This window comes from Ananas comosus, linkage group 6 (assembly GCF_001540865.1).
Source record: "Ananas comosus cultivar F153 linkage group 6, ASM154086v1, whole genome shotgun sequence".
NCBI classification, from domain to species: domain Eukaryota; kingdom Viridiplantae; phylum Streptophyta; class Magnoliopsida; order Poales; family Bromeliaceae; genus Ananas; species Ananas comosus.
In genome coordinates, this window is record NC_033626.1 from 718,464 (window position 1) to 743,950 (window position 25,487).

At 37.9% G+C, this 25,487-nt stretch overlaps 3 protein-coding genes across 3 annotated transcripts; 2 read left to right on the forward strand and 1 right to left on the reverse strand.

Moving 5' to 3' along the window:
* Positions 1,997 to 2,606, forward strand: LOC109711965. The gene has a single exon (XM_020235352.1). The coding sequence runs from the start codon at positions 2,111 to 2,113 to the stop codon at positions 2,429 to 2,431; it is 321 nt and encodes a 106-aa protein (XP_020090941.1). The 5' UTR covers positions 1,997 to 2,110; the 3' UTR covers positions 2,432 to 2,606.
* LOC109711609 (trafficking protein particle complex II-specific subunit 120 homolog) lies at positions 7,324 to 14,969 on the forward strand. The gene is made up of 10 exons (XM_020234748.1): positions 7,324 to 7,783; positions 9,265 to 9,465; positions 9,583 to 9,765; positions 10,016 to 10,125; positions 10,286 to 10,345; positions 10,855 to 11,146; positions 11,739 to 12,031; positions 12,539 to 13,416; positions 13,589 to 14,515; positions 14,611 to 14,969. The coding sequence occupies exons 1-10, from the start codon at positions 7,370 to 7,372 to the stop codon at positions 14,829 to 14,831; spliced, it is 3,579 nt and encodes a 1,192-aa protein (XP_020090337.1). The 5' UTR covers positions 7,324 to 7,369; the 3' UTR covers positions 14,832 to 14,969.
* Positions 15,670 to 22,621, reverse strand: LOC109711492. The gene is made up of 9 exons (XM_020234565.1): positions 19,708 to 22,621; positions 19,391 to 19,593; positions 19,241 to 19,312; positions 18,995 to 19,147; positions 18,760 to 18,923; positions 18,533 to 18,680; positions 16,834 to 16,956; positions 16,650 to 16,737; positions 15,670 to 16,174 (listed from the first exon to the last, which is right to left on the reverse strand). Exons 1-9 carry the CDS (start codon positions 22,496 to 22,498, stop codon positions 15,987 to 15,989), a joined length of 3,930 nt encoding a protein of 1,309 aa, XP_020090154.1. The 5' UTR covers positions 22,499 to 22,621; the 3' UTR covers positions 15,670 to 15,986.

The following is a 25,487-nucleotide window of genomic DNA, read 5'->3' on the forward strand; positions in this document are numbered from 1 at the left end:
AAATTTATTTGGTAACCAAGTTACTTATGGGCATTGTTGATTTTAGATATAAATAAATGGAACTGCTACTTTGTTTAGAGGTACACTCTAAGTCTTTAGAAGTTGGCCATTAAAAATTGGTGGTAATTGGAGAGGATTTTATATAATTATATTGGAGTAAACTTGAATTAAGGATCCTCTACCTAATAGTAATAATAATAGTTATTAAATCTCTAACTTCATATTTTTAACAAAAGTATTTTACTTTTGTTAACAAAAGTAATCTTAAAATTCATTAACAAAAGTATTTTACATTTTACTCCAATCTTAAAATTCGTTTTCATTTGTATTATGCATTTCATTCTCCTTATTTCTCGAAAAAACTTCATTTTGTTCTCATGTAGTTTATCCTGTGGTTCAAAAAATTACATTTAACTACAAAAAGGTTTCAGCTAGCTATCTTATTTAATGATAAATTTTTTGAATAAAAGTAAAAATAAAATATAGAATAATTAAATATAATTTTTTAAACCAGATATGATAATAAAAGAAAAAACTTCAAATACTATCCTTGTGGTTTCACACTTTCTTACTTTAGGACATGTAGTTCAAAATGTATCAATTTAGTGCCCTTTGATTTTATTTTTATCTTTTTATTATCGATTCCACTAATTTTTTTCGTTAAATCAGTGACAAAATTAAAACTAAAGGGTACTAAAGTGAATATTTGATAAACCTAGGTGGAATATTTGAAGTTTTTGTATATAATTAATGAAATATTAACAGAAAAACTGACGAAAAAATAAAAATAAAATCACAAAATACTAACTTGATATACTTTAAATCACATGACACTAAAATGAAAAAGTGTAAAATTACAAAAATAGTAGTATTTGAAGTTTACCCAAAATAAAAATAAGTTAGATCACAAAAGGGCAAATTAAAGTTATTTTCTTTATTAAGAGAAAGAAAAGTCTATTTTTAAAACATTTGACTTTTACGTGTGGAACGGGCAAAGTGTTGTAGAAATTTTGACCAAACGTCAAAAAAATTTGCCGTCCATATGCGTCGGCTCTCTGTTAACTCCGCCTTACTGACTTTTTTTTTTTTTAATTCAAAAATCAGGTTAAAAATTGTAAAATTTATCTCAATTATTATTCATTTTGATCTGACTATATATTAATTTTTTAATATTTTTTTATTTGATTTGAGCGATTAATAATTCTTTAATTTTAAAATTTAAATGTGTTCGCTTATCTTTATAGGTTTAATCGATATGCTTTATGCAATTCATTTAACAATTTTATATTAAAAGAGTCGTCAAATGATTTAAATCATAGCAGGCACTTTTGAGTGCTATTATAGAAATATTTAGTGACAATTGTGAATGTCGAAATAGATATCTTAGCCGACACTTCTGAGTGCCACTATAAATTCTTATAGGTGGCAGTTTAAAGTGCCGGTTTTGTAGCATTTACTGGCAGTTGACAAGAAGTGCCAGCAAAAGAATTGCCGACGGACGTTTAACCGGCACTTACGAGTGCCACAAAATTGTGCCGGAAAAAACTTTTGCTGGCACTTTTTATACTTTTTCCGGCATTTTCAATTGCCCCTAAATGCCCCTTTTGGTGTAGTCAAACAGATTTAAACATAGAATACCAAAGTTAAAATTTTTAAAAAATTAAATAGTTAGATCAAAATAGTCTATAGTTCAGACAAATTTTATATACTTTTATCTTAAAATTATTGGTAAAATATGATGCACATACATACAAATAAATCATGCATGAGAGGTTGCAATCACGTTTTAGAAAATAAAAAAAATTTGCTTGCAGCGTCAAAGACGTTGATTGGTCAAATAAAAACAACCAGCTGTTTGACCGCGTACTATATTTTTTTTCTTTTTATTAATTTCTCTTATTTATTTATTTATTAATTTTTTTTTTTTTTTTTTTGACACACTCAACATTCACCCACTTTTTTTTAAGTACAAAAACAAATTATATTTGGATCCCTCTCTCTCTCTCTCTCTCTCTATATATATATAAGGCTAATCAAATAAGAAACAAATGTTTTAGTCGTGTAGAGAAGAGCAACGACAAAATTCGTTCCATCAGATCGAGGAGCAGCGATGGCCGCGGCGGCGAATTCGCCGGCGATGGCGATGCGGTGCGTCTTCGACGGGTGCATCGCCGCGGCCGACACGGAGGTGCAGCGCCGCCCGTACCACCGCAACTGCGGCTGCGCCCTCCACCGCAGCGGCGGCGGCTGCGGCGCCGCGTGTAGCTCACGCCTCTCGTACGCCACCGCCGTAGAGAAGCGGTCTCAGTACTGTAAGGAGGCTTCGGTTGTAGCTACTCTTTCCGCGCCCTTTGGTGATTTGGTGGAGATAAAAGGAGATCGAATCTCAAAGCACAAGGGGGAGGTTTTTTTGGAGATTGGCTCTATGTAATTATTATATGATTATAGTTATAATTATGACAATAATCATAATTGGTTGGTTTTGATGAGACAATTAATGCATTTGCATGGAATGTATTTTTGTTTTTTATTTTTTATTTTTTTTCTTACAGAACTAAACTGTAATATGATTAGCTAAAATACGGTGAAATTATATTTACATGTTATTTATTTTTGTATGAGCAATTGTGCTTGAATTTTGGCCTTAGTTAGACTTTAAGATACGTTTTAGCCTTGATTTTCTCATCAAATCCCATCCAAAATGGGTGTTGGATTAATCCAACAATAGACGCTTTAATTTGAATCAAAATTAAACTATTATAAAACACGTGGCACTTTGATTATCAAACTTTTATTTGCTGTAATTTTTTATTCAAACTTTTATAAATTGTTTTAAGTAAATTTCACAATATTCTAATTTAATTTACTTAATGATGGTATGTTGTTAATATAACATTTTACAACATTTTAATCATTTCTACATTTTGAGCCACAATATATATTGCCACATCAGTTACACATCATCGTTCAGTCAATTAAATTTTTATATTTGAAACTTGATTCCAACAATTTAATTATTGGAGCAAAAAATTATAATAAATTAAAATTTGAATGCCAAAATTGTCGGATCATTGGCACTAACTATTAATCCCAAAAGTTCAAGTTGTTAGAAATATACAATCAATTCACTTAAAACGTATAGACACAACATTCACGGATCTTGATTGTGACGTGGTCTAACTAATCTCGCACTATTTCGAATGTGACTCGACCCAATTTGATCTCTCACTGCAGAATAAGAAATTGGCCTTTTTAAACTAACAAGAATGTCACAAATTTTATAATTCAAGGAAAAAAGTGTGATTTAATCTAAATCTTAACTTGTCAAACAATATGAGAGTCCACCAAATCTACCAAAAGCTTGTGGGTTTTGTCCACAACCCTGTTGCACACCTATTTTGCCTCTTATTTGACCTGTATCATATTAGTATATATTACAAATATACCAATTTCAACCATCTAGATAATATTTTATAATTTAAATTGCAAGACAAAATAATATACTGATTGGTAGAACTTTGGTGAGTTGGTGGGAGAGGCACAGCTGTGAATTAAAAGCATAATCTATTTTGACTTTGCATAAATATATAAATATATCAATAACATTCATATTCATGACCAACCAAACTAGTTGGTTGGTACTGTACTAACATATTGCCACCTAATGCAATTAGTTAAATATAACTGTTTCATTAGTATCTCCAACACCAAGATGTAGATTCTAATCTTAAATTATGTTTCAAGCGCGAGCAGAAACTTGAGATTAAGCTGAAAATGTGAAGCAACTATAGTTCGAACTTGAAAACGAAGATATTGACCATCAAATTTGTTACCACCTATGCTAGGGACGGTTAGTGTTGGATTAAAGGGGTCAACATTCTGCCCTATGATAAGAGGTCAGATTAAGCTGAGTCACATTTGAAATGACAGAAGGCTGGGTTGAGCCAAGCCATATTCAAAGTAGCAAGAGATTGGTTATGCCGAGTCATAATCGAGACTCGTAGGCATTGTGTCTACACGTTTTTAAGTAAATTGATTGCATATTTGTAACAGCTCGAAATTTCAAAATTAATGATTAACGCTAACGATCTGACGGTCAGTAAATCAAAATAAATGTGAAGAGTGAAGTTTTCTGATAAATGCAACTATTTATGGTCCCTAAATTATCGGGAAAACTTCAAAACCCCCTCTGTGGTTTCGCACTTTTTCATTTTAGTACCCTGTGGTTTAAAATATATCAAGTTAGTACCCTATAGTTTCTCACTTTATCACTTTAGTATCCTGTGGTTTAAAGTGTATCAAGTTAGTACCCTGTGGTTTTGCACTTTATCACTTTAGTACCTTGTGGTTTCACACTTCATCACTTTAGTACCCTATAGTTTAAAAAACCACATGGTACTAACTTGATACAAAATTAAAACCACGGGGTACTAAAGTGATAAAGTGCAAAATCACAGGGTACTAACTTGATACACTTTAAACCACAGGGTACTAAAGTAATAAAGTGAGAAACCACATGATACTAACTTGATACATTTTAAACCACAGGATAGTAAAATGAAAAAAATTAAAATCACAAGGGGAGTTTTTGAAGTTTTTCCCTAAATTATCTCAGGATGCAATAGCTCTCTATAGCTTCTGGCTTGTTTTGTTGTAGAATAAAAATTTTACTGCTTTCCACATAAAAATGAGCTCTTCTCACAAACTTCAGGCAAAATTTAATGGACAGGGTATTGAAACAATCTTTTCAAAAGATGATATTTGGATGTTTTTTGTTGGATCGTTGGCGCTAACCATTAATCTCAAAAGCTTGAGCTGTTAGAAATACGCAACCAATTTACTTAAAAGCGTATAGATACGGCGCCCACGGGTCTCGATTATGACTCGCCTCAATCAGCCTCATGCAACTTCAAACATGACTCGGTCCAACTCAGTCTCACGCCATTTCGAACATAACTCGGCCAACATGACCTCCCGCCACAGGGCAGGATGCTCGCCCATTTAAGCCAACACTTTTTCTGCAGTTTTAAAATACACAGATTAAATCCTAAAATCCTTTGACTTTGGAGTAAAGTGAACATGAATTTTTATCTCCGAAAAATGTTGCACTCTTTGCGCCAAGCAACTAAGGGCATGTTTGGTTGGCTTTTTTTTCACCATGGAATCGGAATTGAAATAGGCGAATTTATTTGTGGGTGTTTGGTATGCGAGAGTCTCATTCTGATTCCGATTTCCAAGTGGAAAGGGAATCCCCAATCACCTCTTTTTTTCAATCCGGCTAGGAGGCCGGATTGGAAGTTGAATTTGGACGGAATGGATATTTATTCGGATTAAATTTATTTTTTCAACTTTTTTAATTAAAATTTGAGTTAAAATTTAAATATTAAATATATAATTTTAAATTTTAATTTGAACTTAAATTAAAAATTAAAATTTAATCAAGTATTTCGAATCTAACTTATGAATTTGAATTTAAATTAAATTTTAATTTATATAAAGTTGTATTCAAATTTTATTTCAAACTTAAATTAAATTTATGGATTCAAATTAAAATTACAATTGTAATTTTAAGTTTGAATTTGAATAAATCAAAATTTAGTTTCATATTTTGAATTATCCACTCAACTTCAAAGTTTAATTTTTTTTTAAAAAAAATAGATTTAAAATTTTGACATTATTTCAAAATTTTGATGTAAATTTTTAATATTTAATTTTTAATTTGAATTTAAATTAACATATTTTAAAGATAATGTTAGTATATTAATTTGATTACGTTTTTTATATCCACATGAACCAAACACCGACAATGAGAATAATTTATTCTGATTCCGATTCAGGTGATGAACCAAACAAAATTAGATAATGAGTCATTCCGATTTCCGATTCTAGTTTATTTTGATTCCGATTATGATTCTGACTCCGACTTTGAACCAAACACGCCCCAAGTGTAAGATTTGCATACCCTAGCCTTTTAGCGGTTAGGATCCATCCAATAGTTTAAACTATGCGATTCATGGAGGGTAAAACATACACCTTATATGAGATGTACAGATAACATTTTTCTTCTTAGAGCGGTCTCCCAATAATCAAATAATTCTAACTCAGTCCAAAATGAATGTAAGCTTCAAATTTTTGGTTCGGCCCAAGTTAAAAATGACCCAAATGGGTCGGCTCAGCCCATGCATATTCCTAAGTGGACGAATGCACCAATCACCTCCTATTGTGCATCAACCGCTATTTGTTTGTTTGTTTGTTTGTTTGTTTGTCCGTAAGTGATTTTTAATTTTACAGAGATTTTCAGTTAAATTAGACTTCAGGTGAAAATATTTTAAAAATCAAACAAAATAAATCCTTTATTTCTTTCCCCCTTTAGATTGACGTAAATAGATTCAGATTGATGGAGCTTCCGTTCTAATACGTCTCAAATGAGATGATAAGTGAGGACGACAAATATTTAAAAAATAATAATTCGTTTCAAAATTGTAAAAAAGTAAAACATGAGGCTGGAGACTCATTTTCTTTGACCCACCGCCACCATTTATTATTAAAATATTTGTCAAAAATTCGCTTTCCTATATTGAATGCGGAACGATAAGTGGGAATGAAAAATGTGACACAAATAAATCCGTTTCGAATCCATCCTGACTCGCCACGAAAACGGGGTGGCAGGTGAGAAACCCCTCCTGCCGTCGGATCCACCTTGATTACATATTCAAACTCCTCTCTTTCTTTGATCCGTCACCACCATTTGTTAAAATATTTTTCAAAATTTTACCTTTCCATTGAAACAAAAAATAATAAATAATGATAAAAATCAATTCGTTTCGAATCTATTTCGACCCGCAGCAGGTAATGGAGTGGGAAATGAAGAAACCCCTTCCGCCCGCAGATCCATCTTGATTGCATATCAAAACTCTTTCTTTTTTTTTTTTTTTACCGACTGTCCCTAGAGCAAGTGGCAAAGGGCTTGGTTGTTGGTATTCGAGACCCAAGTTCAAATCCTAATTGATTCATATTTTCAGCTAAGTTTATTTATAAATAAAATAAACGAAGCGGTAGCGTGCTATCTATCTCAAAAAAAAAAAAAAAAAAAAAAAAAAAACTCTTCTCTTTTTTTGATTCGCCCCGCCTGATTGTTAAAGTATTTTTCAAAAATTTGTCTCCCGAATAGAAAAAGTAAAATGCAAAAAATAAAAAATCAAAATCGTGCCGAATCCATTCGGATCCCTTGCGTAAACGGGTCCGTTGCTGCAGATCCGCCCCGTTTGCATCTCTCCTCCTCCACGTCTTCGCACTCCTGCACCTTCGCGAGCTTCTCGTTCTCTTCACCACCTGGGTTCAGCATCAAATTCAATTGAATTAAAAGAAAATGGAGCCGGACGTGAGCATGGAGACGATGTCGACGATCCGGATCGCGGTGGTGGCGGTGGGGGGGGCGATCCCGGCGGGGCGGCTGCGGGAGTACGCGGCGGCGGTGGGGCGGCACGCGCGGGTGGAGCTGTCGGCGCTGGCGTCGTTCTACTCGGAGCAGCAGAAGAGCCCCTTCGCGCACCAGCCCTGGGACTCCGGCGCCCTCCGCCTGCGCTTCGTCCTCGGCGGCTCCCCTCCCTCCCCCTGGGAGGACTTCCAGTCCCACCGCAAGATCCTCGCCGTCCTCGCCCTCTGCCACTGCCCCGCCTCCCCCGACCTCGACATCGTCGCCCACCACTTCGCCGCCGCCTGCAGGCCCTACCCCCACGCCCTCGCCCGCCGCTGCTTCGCCTTCTTCCCCTCCGACGCCCAGGTCCCATCCCATCCCACCCCCATTCCGTTGAATTTAGGGTTTGATTTTAGCTTGATCTGATCTGATCTGATCTGATTGAATTTAGGATCGATTTAGTGAATTTTCGATTTTTTTGTCAAGAATTTTGATGGGGTAAATTCAAGTTTAGAGTTTGATTTAGCACCCTTCTGGTTTTGATTCCGCTTGATCTGATCTGATCGAATTTAGGTTTTGATTTTAATTTGTTTGTGTAGAAAAAAAAATCAAAATTAGATTTAGGAATGACATTTTGTTGTTGTTGTTGTTGTTGTTGTTGTTGTTGTTGTTGTTGTATGCTGTTAGGTGCCTCTGATTGGATTTAGGGCTGGAAGCTAGCTTTTTTTCTTTTTTTCTTTTTGACTCAACTTGACCTGATCTGATTGAATTTAGGTTTTGATTTTTAGTGCCTTTTCTATTTTTGAAAGAAAAGATTGATTGGGTCATGTAGTTCAGAATTTAGATCCCGCTATGCACTCTACTTTCTAGCAACAGCTGCGGAGCAAATCTGTTGAAGGAATTTTAACTGTGATCTGATCGTATCTAGTGTCAATTTAGTGCTTTTAGAATTTTGATCTAGGTATGCACCATTTGTTGTTTTATCTTGTTATGTGCCTATTTTTGGTTCTGCTTCTGCTTCTACGTTTTGCAACAGATACCTTCGAGTAAAGTGATTGTTGGTAAACAGAAAACTTTGGTGCTTCTATAACAGCAGCGACTAGGAATGAGATTTTTCGGCACAAAATCAGAAGAAATGAGATTCTGAAGCGCAGAATCGGAAGCTAGACCTAGTGTTGGCTTCTGGCTTCTCGATCTGATCGAATTGGTGGGATTGGGTAGTTAGATTTAGAGTTCAGATCCAGGCGTCCGATTTTTTTGTTTTATGTTGTTGATTGTTGTTATGTGCCTCTTCGGTTCTGCTTCTACTTCTACTTTTAGCAATAGTTACTTCCGGGTAGAGCATTAGCTAAACATAAAAGTTCATTGCTTCAATTACAGTGGTAATAAAAAAAGTGATGTTGTGATTGAGATTAGTGTTAATTTAGTGCTTTTCTTTTTTTTGGAAGAATTGACGGAGTTGGTTAGTTTTAGAATTTAAAACCACCTATATGCACTTAATCGGTGCATCTTTCTTGGAAGTTAGAATTTAGATCCAGCTATGCACTCAGTCTTGACCAAAGCATCTGTTTTGGTGGAATGGGGTTGGTTTTGACTTCAACTTGGAATCTTAGTTATGACATGCATCGCTTGTCTCAGAAAGCAAGCTCATAGTATAACTTGGAAACAGATACTGTAATGCTTTTATTGTCAGTTTGTTGCTTATTGTGCTGTCGTTGCTGTTAGTTTATCTATCGCAAGAATTATCTGTTCTTGTTTGATCTTCAAAACTCTCTTAGTGCTTCTTCACTGCAAAATTTGTCTATTTCAACTCATTATTTTTGTCTGTTTCATGATTTCTGTGACAGTTAAGGGAGGAGAAAAGAGATGATATTGTATTATTTCCTCCTTCGGATGTGCAAAAGATGGAATTTCACATGCTCACGATGGTGCAAGATCTCGCTGCTTCATTGTTGATGGAGTTTGAAAAATGCGTTCTTCGTACAGAATCTGCAGGGACGATTTTAAAGACACCTTTGGACTCGCAATCCAGCCTTGGTTCAGAGGAGGTTTATTCTTAGGTGTTCTAAGAAATTATGCAATTGCACTTGTGGCTTCTAGAAGCTTTTGAAGTTACACACGACTTCTCTTCTCTTCTAAATATTCTTCATCTTACGAAACTGTAGGTCATTAAGGCAAAAAAACGAAGGCTTGGTCGCGCACAAAAAACAATTGGGGACTACTGTTTGTTGGCTGGGTCACCTGTTGATGCTAACGCACATTATTCCACGGCAATAGAGCTTGCGAGATTGACAGGAGATGTATTCTGGCATGCAGGGGCATTGGAGGGTAGCGTTTGCGCGTTGCTAGTAAGCATACTCTTTAATATAACTGCATGAGGTTATAGATGGTTGTACATTGAAAATAAAACTTTCGAGTAAAAGAATTGCAACTGATGACTGATGCAAGTGGACTTTCTGTTTTATTTTCTTTCCCCTCCTCCTCTTATTGACTTTCTGCTGAGGTTTTCTTTACATGTTAGGTGTTGAGATCTCCATACTGCTTGTTGAGCTTAGTTTAACAAAAATGAAATGACCTTAAGGTCTTATATATGTGTAGGTAGACCGCACAGGTGGAAGAGACCCTATTCTAGAGGAGGAGGTGAAATATCGTTATTACACTGTCATCCAGCTATATAGAAGAGCTTTCATACAGGATAATGCTCAAAGGTGCTGCTGTCTAGTTTGCTGTTTCTCCAGCTCAAGACGAGAACTTTCTACCATATGTTGTAGCTTTTTGCAAAATTTCATCTGATTTCTTCTATATTTCTTTCTGGAACTAAATGTCGTTTTACTAATCTGATCTGATGCGATCTTTTGACCTTTACAGGGTTTCAACTGTGAGCTTTGAACTCGAGGCTGCATTGAAGTTGGCTAGATACCTTTGCCGGTAAGTTAACTTACATCTATATTAAGCTTTTGCAATTACCAATTTAATTTTTCATCAGAATTTCAGACTTTGTGTAAATTTTCTCCAAAGCTGACTTTTGAATTCCTGTGAGAATTCGGTTCTGCAAATATAAGTTCTTCTTAAAAATATTAATTGAACTTGAACATATTAAGTCTCGGTCATCATCATATCCAGGAGAAGTTTTAGGCTTTTGTTTATCATTCCTAGTAAGTCTTCTAAGTTTAACCTTAGGCAATATGGACTATGAATTATTGTGTGGAAATAGCTTAAGCATTTGGTGGTCGTTTGAGTGATACTTCAGTAATCTTTTATCTCCTTCATTCTTTATAGTATAAATTTGGATCCAACTTTGCAATCCACATATTATGATTGTTTTTACTGGTTGAAGCAGATTTATATCATCATTTTCTCGAATATGTTTGATCTTCAAAGTGACCTAAAGACTTAGATGGTATAGAAATTTAAGCAGTTCTGCCTTATGTTGTCAGAACTGAACTTGCTAAGGAGGTTGTTGAACTGCTGATGGGGGCTGCAGATGGTGCGAAGTCTCTTGTTGATGCCAACGATCGTTTGATATTATATGTTGAAATAGCAAGACTGTTTGGAACACTAGGTTATCAACGTAAAGCAGCCTTTTTCTCGCGCCAAGTTGCCCAGCTGTACTTGCAGCAGGATAGTGCCAGCGCTGCTATCAGCGCCATGCAAGTTTTGACCATGACCACAAATGCTTATCATGTTCAAAGTAGGAGGACGAACCCGAAACTACATGCTCCAGCCCAAGTAAGCTGTTTTTTTTTTTTCCTTTTCCTTTTTTCTTCTTTTGGACAACCCTTATGGGTTTGAAGCAGGTTGCCTACTAGCTCTTTAATGCATTTTACTATTTAGTCGCTAGGTTCTAGGGTATATATGCTCGTTAGACTTTGACAGGAATATACTGACCTTGAACACTTTATTCGCAAATCCTCACAATACTTAGTTTTGTACATAATACTATCAGAAACTTTGATGAAGGTTTAAGAAGACAATTGAGGTTGTGCACTGCGAATCTTGATTATCATTTCATCTAAAAGCCAGGCTTCTGTTAATTATCTCATTCAATCTGTACATAAGACTGTTGGAAGAATAGCCAAAAACAAGGAAGAGTTACGAAATAAGGCTGCTCTATATACGCTGAGTTTTAAAATAAAAAACTTTACAATAAAACATATACTCTGCATGAACTTTATTCTCGTCAGTGTATGTGCTTGAATTTTTTGAACAGCTGACTGATAAAATATTGTATGCTTTAACAATTTCTTTCTTCATATTATTTCTCCTTTGTTGTAGATTAGATAACCGTCATGTAGTTGATTTGTTCCTATGCTTCTTAAAGGAACTCGGTACAAGTCATGGTGATGGGAAGAAAATGCAGCCTCAATCGGTTGTCTCCTTATTTGAATCGCAATGGAGTTCCCTGCAAATGGTTTTGTTGAGAGAAATTCTCGTGTCCTCTGTCCGTGCTGGAGATCCTCTTTCAGCTTGGAGTGCGGCAGCTCGTCTACTCAGATCATTTTACCCACTTATCACACCAGCGGGTCAGAGTGGTCTGGCGAGCTCGCTTGCCAATTCTGCAGATAGGCTTCCTGTGGGCACGCGCTGTGCTGATCCTGCCCTTCCTTTTATCAGGCATCTTTCCTAATCTTTCTAACGACAAAACTATGGTCCTTGTTTGTGTGTTGTTTACGATGCCAATACATTCTTCATTTAGCATTATCACAACATATATTATGCATGCCAAATGCCTCCTGTTGTCGTACTCTTTCAATGCCCTTAATTGATATCATCTATTCCTGAAACTATGAATTGTTTCTACACTTTCAATCTATTATACCTTGTCTATCCTAACACCTGCAATAAGTTGTACTACACCCAGTGAAATTTCCTCGTTGGCGTAACTTAATACTCGTCAGAGGATCCTGCCCTTCACAATCCCATTGTTATTTCTATTAAATAGGATACATTAGTACTGATCTGATGAGTGCCTTATTCAATAATTCGCTAGCCTGCAATTGATTGGTCGTGTCCACATGTTAAACTCTTTGACAGATCTTGCTGATAGAGTATATACTGCAGCCATTCTTTTGACAATGTTGAAAATTTTAAATACACTAAATACTAGTCGTGTTCTATCAGGTTGCATTCGTTTCCTCTCCACCCATCACAAATGGATATAATAAAGCGTAATCCACTGAAAAAGGAATGGTGGACTGGGTCAGCTCCTTCTGGGCCGTTCATCTATACACCATTCAGCAAGGGAGGTACAACAGATAACAGTAAAGAAGAGATAACTTGGGTTGTGGGCGAACCAGTTCAGGTCTTGGTTGAATTGGCTAATCCGTGTAGCTTCGACCTGGTTGTCGAAAGTATTTACCTATCTGTTCACTCTGGAAACTTTGATGCCTTCCCCGTGAGTGTAAATCTTCCACCTAATACAGCCAAGGTGATTTTACTGTCTGGAATTCCAACAAAAGTTGGACCGATTTCCATTCCGGGGTGCATTGTTCATTGCTTCGGTGTCATCACTGAACACCTATTTAGGGACGTCGATAACTTGCTCCTTGGGGCCGCACAAGGTCTCGTCCTTTCTGATCCATTCAGATGCTGTGGCTCTGGCAAGTTAAAGAATGTGTCTTTTCCCAATATCTCCGTAGTTCCTCCTCTACCTTTGCTGGTCTCCCATGTGGTTGGTGGGAACAGTTCGACCATTCTTTATGAAGGTGAAATTCGTGATATTAGGATCTGCCTGACGAACGCGGGTACCGTACCAGTTGAACAAGCACATATCACGCTATCCGGGAAAAATCAAGATTCGGTTATTTCAATGGCACACGACAAGTTGACGTCGGCTCTGCCTCTCAAACCAGGTGGGGAGGTGACTTTCACTGTGACTTTGAAGGCATGGCAGCTTAGTTTGGCGGATTCTGAGGTCGATGCTAGCAGGAATTCTTCTAGTAGTGCACGAAGAATATCGAAGGAAGGAAGCAGCCCACTCCTGGCTATTTATTATGCTGGTAAGAACATTACCTGGTACTACTACTATAACTTTTTTTTTCCCCTTAAACTCCGCTGTTCTTTAGTTTCTGTTTGAACACTTGAACATTTTGCAATCTATGATGCTTAGATTTTTGTCCATCAAATTTGATAATTTGTACAAGGTTGACGCTTTGTATTTTATCATCCTAGGTCCATCTACAAACTCCGATGAATCTGAAAACAAGGAAGCTTCTGTGCCACCAGGAAGGCGCTTGGTTCTTCCACTGAATGTCTGCGTTCTACAGGGCTTGCGTTTTGTAAAGGCTCGTTTGCTCTCAATGGAAATTCCTGCTCATGTTTCTGATTCCTTTCCTAAACCTACCAATATTAATCAGAGTTCAACTGAAGAAGACGACGATGTGCAAGATAAAGATGGTAGCTTAGTAAAGATCGACCCATACAAAGGATGCTGGGGAATCCGCCTTCTTGAGCTCGAGCTGTCTAATCCAACTGATGTGGTTTTCGAGGTTAATGTGTCAGTTCAGCTGGATAATCCAACCGACGAGCATACACCAGTACGTGACTATGAAAGTGCTGATATCAGGTACAGGAAGACGAGAATTGATCGTGAATACTCTGCACGAGTTCTGATACCATTGGAAAACTTCAAACTTCCTGTTCTTGATGGTTCCGTCTTCCTAAAGGACTCCCAAACTGATGAATCTGCCGGAAATAAAGCATTTAGTGTAACTGAAAGGAATGCCAAGGCTGAGTTGAATGCTTCGATCAACAACTTAATCTCGAAAATTAAAGTGCAGTGGCAGTCCGGAAGAAACAGCTCGGGGGAATTGAATATCAAAGAGGCCACTCAGGCGGCGCTGCAAGCGTCAGTGATGGACATATTATTGCCTGATCCTCTAACCTTTGGCTTCAGGATCGCAAACACCTCGGTTGAAATTGGCGAGTTGGGCGATCAGAGCTCTAAGAACCCTATCGCGGCTCACGAAATGACTCAGATGGAAGTTCTGATCCGGAACAATACGAAAGAAACGATTGAAATGAGCCTTAATGTTACATGCAAAGATGTCGCTGGCGAGAATTGCTTCGAGGGAAATAGCGCTACCGTCCTTTGGGCTGGTATGATCCCTGTTCTTTTTGCTGACTTTCGTTGCGCTTATTGCATGCGAATCGCGTAATTTATGTGTTCTTACAATTCCTTTTTTCTCCTGTAGGTGTACTCGGTGACATCAATCTGAAGGTTCCACCGCTCGAGGAAGTGGCGCATTCCTTCTCGCTCTACTTTCTAGTCCCAGGAGATTATACGCTCCAAGCAGCTGCCGGCATAACCAATGCAACGGATGTCCTCCGCGCTCGGGCGAGGGCGGACTCGGCGGAGGAGCCAATCTTCTGCCGTGGCTCCCCCTTCCACGTCCGCGTTACCGGAACGGCTTAGGATTCCTCCAGTTTCAGCATGTTTGAGTTACAGACAAATGTTATTCCAAGTATATTCCTGCAGCTGTAGTTGTAAATTTGTTCTGTATTCTTTCCATCGACGAGATTGAGCTACTCAACAGATTGCATCTGCTACGCGGCCGCTTCTTTTTTTTTTTTGGTAATTTGTTCACCCGAATAAAGATCATGGTTACCATTATCCATTGCGTATGTTTCTTAGATTTCGTTTGGGATTGTGGAGAGATTGTGTTACATACGGTGAGAATACGATAGAAAAATATTCTGTTTGTCGAAGTATATTCTTATATACTTTTATCCTATTTTTATTTTATCTAATTACATCTTTAGGATCTTAATACCAAATTAAGCTTTACACCAAATTAAGCTTTACTCGAGACGTGTAGCATCAAACTGACTATCTTATGCCTATGCTAAGATAGATTGGTTGCAACTGTATTTTAACTTTATTACTTAACTTTATTACTTAATCAATTACATATTATTAAAAAATTAATTTGCTTTAATTATTTCTTGAACACAAACTTTTACAACTTATAATGTATGACCGAAGCATTAAATCCCAAATCTTTAAACCATATTCTCTGCTCGGATGTCGAGAATACCATAATAACCAATAAAAAGATACCTAAAACTACAAAAATATATCACTAGTTCACAAATATTAAAGAAGCGTAAGAGATGGCATCCATGTTTCACAGAGAAATCCGGATTCAAATTACTAACCCAGCTATTATCGAAGGTATGAGATTTCAACAATACAATTACATACATAAACAAGCTTTTATGAATCTACCATAGCAAGATAAAACAGAATAAACTTCCCAGTCCAAGAAAAATGGCATTTTTTTTTTTGTTTAATCTCCACTTCCAAATAACAACTAGACCAGGTAATCATTTGGACACAATAGAATGAAACAAAAAAAAAAAAAAGCACACATATAAACTAGCTTATAGCATACAGAATAAGCTTTCCAAAATTTATCTAAAAAAAGAAACATGGAATTATTACTATATATATTTACAACCGCAACTGTAAATCCTCTGGAAACCTTTTGATGGTAGTAGTAGTAAGAGTCATGGAACATACTGATAGAACATATTGATGATAGAAGCGAGAAGTACAAACATCTCTCAATCATTTTTGTGCTTGAGCTTGTCCCTTTTGGGAAAGGGAAGCCCCCATAGAACGCAACCTGTTGGCAATCTCCGTGAAGCTCGGCCTCTCGGACGGTTCGGACAACCAGCACTGCTCCATCAGCGACCTCCAGTCACGATCACACGAATCGGGTACCGGAGGCCGTAGAGTGTTGCTCACTATTCCACCTATTTTGGAATGAATTAACTTTTCAGTATGAGGGCTGTATAGAAACTCGAGAAGTTCACGGGTATCGAAAAATCCTAATAAGAGATTAGATGAAGGAGATCTTCAAATGCCCTAATCCCTTTGTATTAGGTTTGATTCCACTTCACCCCCTTATGGTTGCTGTTATGATTGCCACCAACGACATTATGTTAAAAGTCATCGCAAATTGAGCATGTGGCACTCATATCGCTGTTTAAAACTGTAGAAATAAAGATGTAATTGGTTAATCTTGTTAATCCTCATTTGCACGGATTTAATGAGTCACGTGGATTAAACCGGAGGGTGGTCAAGCGTTATCATCTGAATCACTGGGACCAGGAGTTACGAGTAAAATCAAACTATACCACAACTATACCACAACGAGGGTATCTGAAGTTTTTCCCATAAAAGAACACTTATGATAGCTCCGCAGTGCAAATCAGCATAAGGAAATACCTATGATAGCTCCATAGTGCAAATCAGCATAAGGTTCATCTCCAGTAAGCAGTTCCCACATCACAATTCCAAAGGAGTAAACATCGACCTAAGATTACATGCATAAAGATAGGATAAGATAAGCCAAATAAAATAATGAAAATAAAAAAAGAAATCTATCTCAACTGAGATTATTTGAGCTAACCTTTTCAGAGACAAGACTACTACTGCCATTTAGAAGCTCCGGAGCCATCCAGGGCAGAGTTCCCCGCACTCCACCGGATATTAGGGTTTGGCGTTTAACTTTTGAAAGGCCCAGATCACCAACCTGCAGAGGAGAAAGAAGCAGATAAAGTAAAAAAAAAAAAAAGGCTACTTCACACGGAAAACTTAGTGACGTACTACTATTACTACAACTAGTACTACTACGATTTCATAACTCGTGTTGATAGCACAGAGCGCCGGATGGAGCAGCTAAAGAATACAAAATGCTCAAACGTAAATCCCTATACTCTTGGTAAATACGGTAAGATATTGCAAAAACAAGCACAATACGCAAACATCACACGGTATACTTAATTTGTAAGTAGTGTCTGGTGCTTTTAGGAAGGCAGGAAGGAAGATGGCTCACATAATCAGTTTAGAAGCACAAGATAGCAGATAAGCCAGAATATTACGCGACAAACATAAATAAGTAGACATTCATGTATAACAAAAGGTTTTTCCAATCTTGCATGACTAGGAATTTCCATATTTTACGCTACCAACAGTAAAGCAGCATTTTCCACTCCATATGCAGTAAATCTTAGGACTGAATAATAGCAAGCTATTTACCTAATTTAATCTGAAAACAATGGCGGTGCAACTTAATTTTTGACAGCATCGTACCTATATAAACAATCAACAAACCACACTGTTTTTATCTTAAACACATGCTCTCTTTCATAACATTTGCATAGAAATCTATAAATCTGATGGTTGTTGAGATAGTCTACTCTAGAACATTCTCCTTCATCTTTGAACTCTACCATCTTAGAAAGAGAGGCTTGGCCATCTCGACTGGACAAGCACTAATAATCCCATATACGAGCAGTGAAGCAGACCCACGTATTAGCATGCATCGGTCTATACTAAGCAAAGGACATTAACCGACATCATTTGTAATATTAATTTAGTGAAAGAGGAAGTAACTAAGTATTTATTGATATGTAGGAATACTTGCTACTTTATCAGAACCTTCCAGATAATAAATGGAAGCAAGACAACATGTAATGGAAATCATACAAGAATAAAATTCACACTTATTGCAAGCCGTAAGCACCATGTAGTACGAGAATAAGAGTTTCAATAGAAATCATACAAGAATAAAGTTCACGCTTATTACAAGCCGTAAGCACGAAGTAGTAAGAGTAAAAGTACTGAAACTCGATAGCCATAAATGCTCTTCATTAAAGGCAAAATCTAACTCACCCAAGGAGACTGGAGAGATAGGATTTTGACAGCTAATTTATCCATATATATTTTAATTAATCACATAAAAGAGAAGCATTTCGATTTTCTGGTGAGTAGCAAGCTCCATGGTGTCTATGAAAGCACATCAATTTGATGAGAGCTACAAACATAACTTTATCTCCACTAATACCAAAAATGGCAAACCAGCGCAAAAAACTACTGTTAAAGGATCCAAGGAGGCTAAAATATATGCAGCTGTTTCCCCTGATTCTGAGAGACTTTCCACAACACACCCCCACACAGTACAACCTTATAATTTGCCAAGGCTCACCACAGGAAAAAAAAAAAAAAAATCAAAATAGTTATAAATATTATGAGAATAGCTAGAAGCACTTTTCTTCCTGAAAAAGATCCTTCAAGAAACCATTTTCCATATAACCAGAGTAAAGTACCTTGCAAATTGGACGTTGAGGATCCCGTAAATTGACAAGTAAATTATCGCTTTTCAAGTCAAAGTGCACAATATTCTTTCCATGCAAGTATTCCATCCCAAATGCTACATCCATTGCAATAAGGAGGCGTTTACGACGATCTAGTATCCTGCAGACAAAAGTTAAATCAACACTTAAAGGATCAAAATAGGTCAACAGGTTTAAAAGCGATGAAAATAAAGATATACTTGTCATTTCTTTGCAAAGCCTGTCGAAGAGAACCATTGACCATGTACTCCGTCACTGTTGCAACAGCTCCCTCTGGGCCGTCAAGAACAACACCATAAAAAGCTACTACATTTGGATGGTGCAAGTCTGCAAGTTTGGAAGCTTCGTTCCAAAAATCAGCCCTCTGAAATACATATGGGCACGATCAGAAAAAGAAGAAGCACAAGGAAAAATCTAATGGCATCAGCTACAGACCATGCGCTCTTGCTCTGATGCCTTCCCAGAAAAGCATCTATCATTGATTCTTTTTATTGCGACATCTGATCCTCTCCATTTCCCATGATAGACGGTGCCGAAATTTCCAGAACCTAGCTCCCGCAATACTTCAAGATCACTATTTTTTATTATCTACAAAGATGAGAAGAAAAAGAAACTGTAAGCTCTCTACATACAGGCTGACAAGTACAAAGTAGCATTTGTTAATATATGCCAGTTTACAACCTGAAGGCGGCCGATGTCATCCGAAATAGGAATGCCAGGGCTGGTCTTATCTAATTGATTACCCTTAGTGTTCTGAATCAAGATAAATAATTAGTATCAATCAAGAACCGGTATATGAAATAGTAGAGAAGAATAGTAGGGTTTCGTCACCTCAGATTTTGGATCAACTATGCCCCGTCCTGAATCTATATTATCCTCAACAATTATTGGATTCTTGTCAGGAACAGCAGTGGCTTTATTAGTTTCTCGAGGATAGAAACTAGGATCAGAAGGTACAGGCGACTGAAGTACTGACGCTGCTACACCTTCAGCGACAGCTTGCAGTTGTTGTCTGACGCGCTCTTCTCCCGAGCCTTTCAGAAAAGAATAAAGAAAAAAGAGGAGGAGGTGCAGATTATTAATCATAACAATCAAAAAGTAAATCCTATTACCAACCAAGAAAGAGGAAAACAAGAACGTAGACCAACCTTCTGTGACTTGAACAAGATCTTTGGTGGAATCCTTGTTAGGAAAGTCTGAAATATGTGGAACGTTGCCTTCTTCTAAGAGAGAAACTATATTTGATCCATTACAAGTACCCAAATGGTTTTCTGCGTATGAATCCTTTGCCACAATGGGCTCCTTATTAGCCAATATACTGGGTTTTGGAGGTGGCAAGTGTGTACTCTCTAGAACTTTCCACGGGTCTTGGTTGGAGAAGAGAGAGTTCGAGGAATTGGATTCCTGGAAAGTACTTATAGGCTCTGTAGGAATAGTAGAACTCATCCCTGGAAATTGAGCATTTCCACTAGAAGGGACAGCAAAGTTATTAAACAACTCGCCTGGATGCAACTTAGGAGCCTCATCTTTCTGATCCGGCATGGCAACCAGATTGGTACCGCTATATAGAGGAGCATTAACACCAGCATATACAGGCCTAACAAGGAGCCTCTCTTTAGGAGCTGACGGGTCAATGCCAACTCCAAGATTGTTAGGGAACGGTCCCTGGTTTCCAATCAAAATTGTTTCTTGCTGCATGCTGGGCTGAACACTTTGCATGCCGGTGACTTCAAAGGTGACAGGCGGCCATTGTTCGACAGGTTTAACATAATTTTCTGGAGAAATGAATGCCGAACTCACATTAGGATCACCAGTTAATGTAGCATGCCCTCCAACTTGAGGTCTCACTGTATAACTAGTCTCTGAAACAAGAGGAGAACTGTCGACTTTTCCATCAGAGGCAAAGCCAGAAGGAGCAAGCCTATGAGATTCAGAATTTCCAGCATGACCCAAATGAAGAGCCTGTATTCTTCCATCAACAGCTTGAACATATCTAATCGGGAATTGAGCGACATGATCTTGTATGGGATCTGATGGCTGGAAATTCACATTCTTTACTTGACTAGCATCAACACCAGGCTGCTTAGAAAAGACTCCCTGCTTAACCCCGTAATCGTAATGCAATTGAACAGGCTGCAAAGTCTGCCAGTGCTGTTGGTAAGAATTCTCACCATGAGACTCTAGAATATTGCTTAAAAATGCTCCATTGCTAGTCACAACCTGGTGAATCAAAACCCTAGAAGGGTCGACAGTCTCTGAGCCCTGAACAGCCGGCCTCATGCTGACATGTGTTTCTGGGTTCTGAGAGAATGCATAAACCCCTAATTGAGATGCCGGTATGGCACTCGCAATTCTTGGTTCTCCCACCTTAGAACCCACAGCTCCACCCAAGTTGGGACCGCGTTTTGGATCCTCTGAACGTTGACTGTAGAACACCGGGCTGGGTTCAGTGGTGCTGCTCGGAGATGAACCCCCCTGTATCATTGTTTCCGAATGGACATGCGGCAGCGCCTTTTGACACATAGCGCAATCATCATACTTCAATGTCGCAGAATTTGCCGGGGGCGGCGGCACGCCCTGCTGCATTCCATAGTTCTCGGTATTCTGCTGCTGAAGGTATGCGGGAGGTAAAGGCGGGAACTGCGAAAGTGGCTGCAAAGCCTTATGACTCTGATCAGTAGAAGGCTGAACAGGCCTTCCCCCATATGGGTTTTCTGCAGCATATTCCACCCGAGCCTGGGCCGGCTTCAAATTACCAACTTGAGAAGCCGGCATAGCTGCAGTGATCGGAACCCTGCCAGACATGTATGGATTCATCTGTACAGGGACTACATGTACAGGTTGAGCCCCACCTCCAATCCCCATTTGCTGGGGATTAACATACTGAACTTGATGAGGATCTACATAAGCTTGATGAACAGGAAAACTAGGCTGATCCTGCCAAACCAAACTAGGATTTTGAACAGGAAAACTAGTTCCTAGGCCGGAAGCATTACCGCCAAAGTACCCCCCGGAGCTATCCACAAATGCGACGGGATTGGATCCGCCGCCGCCGCCCCCCACATACGCCATCTTCAGCGCCTCATCGGAGGCAGCAACAGTAGGAGAGCGAAGAGAGGGCGAGGACACACCTTCGATGTTTCCGTCGGCGGCCTCGCCTGCGACTGCGCCGTCCGAATTCTGCGTGGAGGACGCCGCACTCGCGACGCTCTCCTTCCTCCGCACAGCACCCCCAGCTGCATCCGGCGCCGCGGCGACTCCGTTCACAGCTTCGATGTACCGCTGGCTCGTCTCGTCGGCGCCGCCGAGGTGGGCGCCGGGATCGGCGGCGGCGTCGGCGGGGGTGAAGAGGAAGACGCGGAGCTTCGCGGATCCGTCGGGCGCCGCGGCGGCCACCTTGTCGTGCTCCTCAATCATGTTCTCCAGGTCCTCGGCGCACGACACCGAAACGAGCGCGTCGAGGTCCTCGCCGGGGAGCTGGTACTTCACGGCGACGGCCCCCGCGTCGTCGGGCTCCCCGTCCTCGTTCCCCCGCACCACCCCCGCCATTTTCCTCATGAAATCGGCGAAGGAGACGTCCTTGGCGACGGAGATGAGCCGCGTGTGGCCGCACACGTAGCGGAGCGCGCCGTCGCTCGGCCGCGGCAGGATCCGGCCGCCGTATCCGCACAGGAGCTTCACCTTCGCCGCCGCCCCCGCCCGTAGAGGTTCGTCGGCGGCGTCCCCTCCTCCTCCTCCTCCTTCCCCTCCCCCTCCACCGACGCCGCCCCAGGGAGGGGGAGGGATCAAGGACTCGGCGGGGGAGGCGCCAGGGACGAAGACGCGGGAGAAGGGGCCGGTGGCGGGGGGATCGGAGGGGGAGGAGACGGGGAGCGCCGTACGATTGAGGATGGAAGCGGCGCGGAGTTCCTTGGGGAGGGAGTTGGGATCGATCGCCATTGGAGGAGGGGGGATCGAGCTCGCGCTAGAGTTTTGGGGAGAAGGGTTCGGGAGAAACCCTAGATGAGGAGAGAGGGAGAGAGAGAGAGAGAGAGAGAGAGAGAGAGAGGAGGCGAAGAAGACGAAGAGCGAAGTAAACAGAATGAGCGAAGTACCTGGGAGTAGCAGGCGAGGACGTTGGGAAATAAATAAATAAATAAATAAAATTATAAATAAATAAAACATTAAAATTTAATAAATAAATGAATAATAAATGGATAAAATGAGGATTTTGTCGTTTTTACACAAAAATGATAAATATTTCGTTATTTACTTCTTTACAAAGTTAAAAATATATGGAGAGCCCCTTACCTATGTGAACTTTCCACATAGAGCACTCAATTTTTGTTTTTCTTGTGAATTTCTTTTTATTTTTTTAAGATTTTAGTAGTATTAGGTGAAAATTTGAGGATTTTATCAAATTTAATAACTTAAATTATTTTTGATAAATAAAATTAGAATGATTAATAGTTATTTACCAATAAAGTCACAATTTTAATTCAGCCATATATAAAAATTAAATAAGAAGGTAAAAGGTAAAAGCCTATAGCTGCGGGGGTTACATACATTTTTACCATCCAAAAATTATAAGTTAGGAGATTTTAATAAAAAAGTAAAAGTTTGAGGACTGTTTTTAAAATTTTTATTGTTGAGGTGCTTCCTTACATTTTCATGAAAAAACAAAGAGAGAAACGTATGTCGACTTTGGGAAAGGCGGTGGAGTCAAAGAGAAACTGAAATTCAAAAATGCTTTTCCTCTTTTTTATTACTTAGTATATTTTTTTAATTTTTTCTATTTTTGTAAAGGGTAAAAAAAAAGAATTTGTAAAAGACTTAGAAAATAATTTTAAAATAGACTTAATCCGTCTCGAATTGGGCGGTATATAGTAACCAAAACTATAAAAAAAAATAATATGTTCTGAATCCGTTCTCATTCGCCTTTTTATTATTTTGATTCTTCTCAATCTGTTAAAATTTCATCAAAAAAAAAATTTACTCTCATTTTGATCCACCGTAAATGAAATGATAAGAGAGAACTCGCTAAGAAAATAGGATAGAAAGTGATAACTAAGGACTAATAATAATAATAAAAAACTTCAAATACCACTCCTGTGGTTTTACACTTTCTCACTTTAGTACCATGTAGTAAAGTGCATCAATTTAATGTCTCGTGGTTTTATTTTTATCTTTTCATTATTAATATCACTAATTTTTTTCGTTAAATCGGTGATAAAGTTAAAACTAAAATGTGCTAAAATGAATATTCTATAAATTTAGGTAGAGTATCTGAAGTTTTTTGTATATAATTTAACGAAATATTAACGGAGAAGCTGACGAAAAGATAAAAATAAAACCATACAACACTAACTTGATACACTTTAAACCACAGAGTACTAAAGTGAAAAAGTGCGAAACTACAGAAATGGTATCTGAAATTTACCCTTAATTTTATAAAATATAGAGATTATAAATGAAGAACACATTAGCATCTTTGGATGCCAAAATGGAATAAAAATCTTTTTTTTTTTTGTTTAAGGAAAAAAAAAAGAAAAAAAAAAACAAGCAAAGTGATTATCACAAAGATGTGGACTACACACTACATCAAGCTTCTAGTGTAAGGAATGTTCCCATAAATAGTAGTCACAAAATGCCAAAAATGTATGGTGACCCGGTCAAATATAGGACATTTTGAAATTACCCCCTAAACTTTAAACTTTTTTTTTAATTAAATTTAGTCCCAAAAAAAGTAAAAAATTCATCAAACTTGTTTATGGCTTTATCAAATTTAATGGTTTTAATTTTCTTGTAGCATATAAAATAGAAATTGTTAATGATTAGTAGCTAATAGAATATAAATTTTTAACCAAATATTCAACTAACATTATCAAAATAAGTCAATTATAAAAAAATTAGAAGTTCAGAAACTCTAAATCAAAAAAATGATAAAGGCCAATTGGTATTGAAATTCATCTAATATTAATTGGCAAAATAGAGTTCGGATGAAAATATATATAATTTTTTTTTTTGTTTTTTTATCATATCACAAAAAATATACCATTTTAACTAACTCATTAAGATATTATTTATGAAATAAAAAAAAAAAAATTTATTATACTTTCTTACTACATATAGGGGCCGTTTGGTTAAATGTAATTATAAATGCAGTGTAGCAAGAGATGCATGCAGTTGGAAATACAACAGTTATAACTATATGAATCTTGTTTGATTAGATGTAGTAGAAAGCGCTTAGTAGAAATAATTTGTTTGGTTGCATGCAGCTGAGAAATAATTTTTAAAATTTTATTTTATATATATGATGGTGAGATTACCTCCAATGTAAAAAAGAAAAATAATTTTTGTTTAAAAAATATTGAGGAGGTAAGCATACTTTTTATTTAAAATTACTCTCTCCAACTGCTGTAGTTGGAACTGCGGCTAATTTAGGCGCAGTTCGAACTGCTGCAATTGGGCCTCCTCCTGCAGTTCCTACTGCAGCAGTTGGAGTTAAATACATCAAATTAAACACGAAATTTGCATTTACATACAGTTACAACTGTAGTGCAGTTGCAACTACATGCAACCAAACGGCCCCATAATGCAATACTAGTGAAGTTACCAGCACATTGCGGCGTACTGATGCTATAAGAGACAGAAGATTTACAAAGTAAAATATTTTAAAATTTTTTGACTTATCATAAAAAATCAATAAATATAAACAGAACATATAAAATGGATATAGTAAAATTTATAATTTCAGCAAATAAATTACATGTAATAATAATAAAAAAAGCAGCAATAAAATACTATTCCATATGCACCTTAATTGTGCTGCCGATATCAAGAAGGCGAATCCTGCTCTCCACTTCTCATTCACCGCCATTGTCAGCGTCGAGCCCCTCTTTAGTCACGGCAACACATATTTTTTTTTTTTTTTTTGCCTCATAAAAGA

Coding starts and splice junctions, on each gene's coding strand:
- LOC109711965 (XM_020235352.1), top strand. CDS start 2,111: ATGGCCGCGGCGGCGAATTCGCCGGCGATGGCGATGCGGTGCGTCTTC.
- LOC109711609 (XM_020234748.1), top strand. CDS start 7,370: ATGGAGCCGGACGTGAGCATGGAGACGATGTCGACGATCCGGATCGCG. Junction 7,784..9,264: donor TCTTCCCCTCCGACGCCCAG/GTCCCATCCCAT, acceptor TTTCTGTGACAG/TTAAGGGAGGAGAAAAGAGA. Junction 10,126..10,285: donor ATACAGGATAATGCTCAAAG/GTGCTGCTGTCT, acceptor TGACCTTTACAG/GGTTTCAACTGTGAGCTTTG.
- LOC109711492 (XM_020234565.1), bottom strand. CDS start 22,498: ATGGCGATCGATCCCAACTCCCTCCCCAAGGAACTCCGCGCCGCTTCC. Junction 16,957..18,532: donor CTCAACGTCCAATTTGCAAG/GTACTTTACTCT, acceptor TCTCCTCTGCAG/GTTGGTGATCTGGGCCTTTC. Junction 16,175..16,649: donor GCACTATGGAGCTATCATAG/GTATTTCCTTAT, acceptor ATTCCAAAATAG/GTGGAATAGTGAGCAACACT.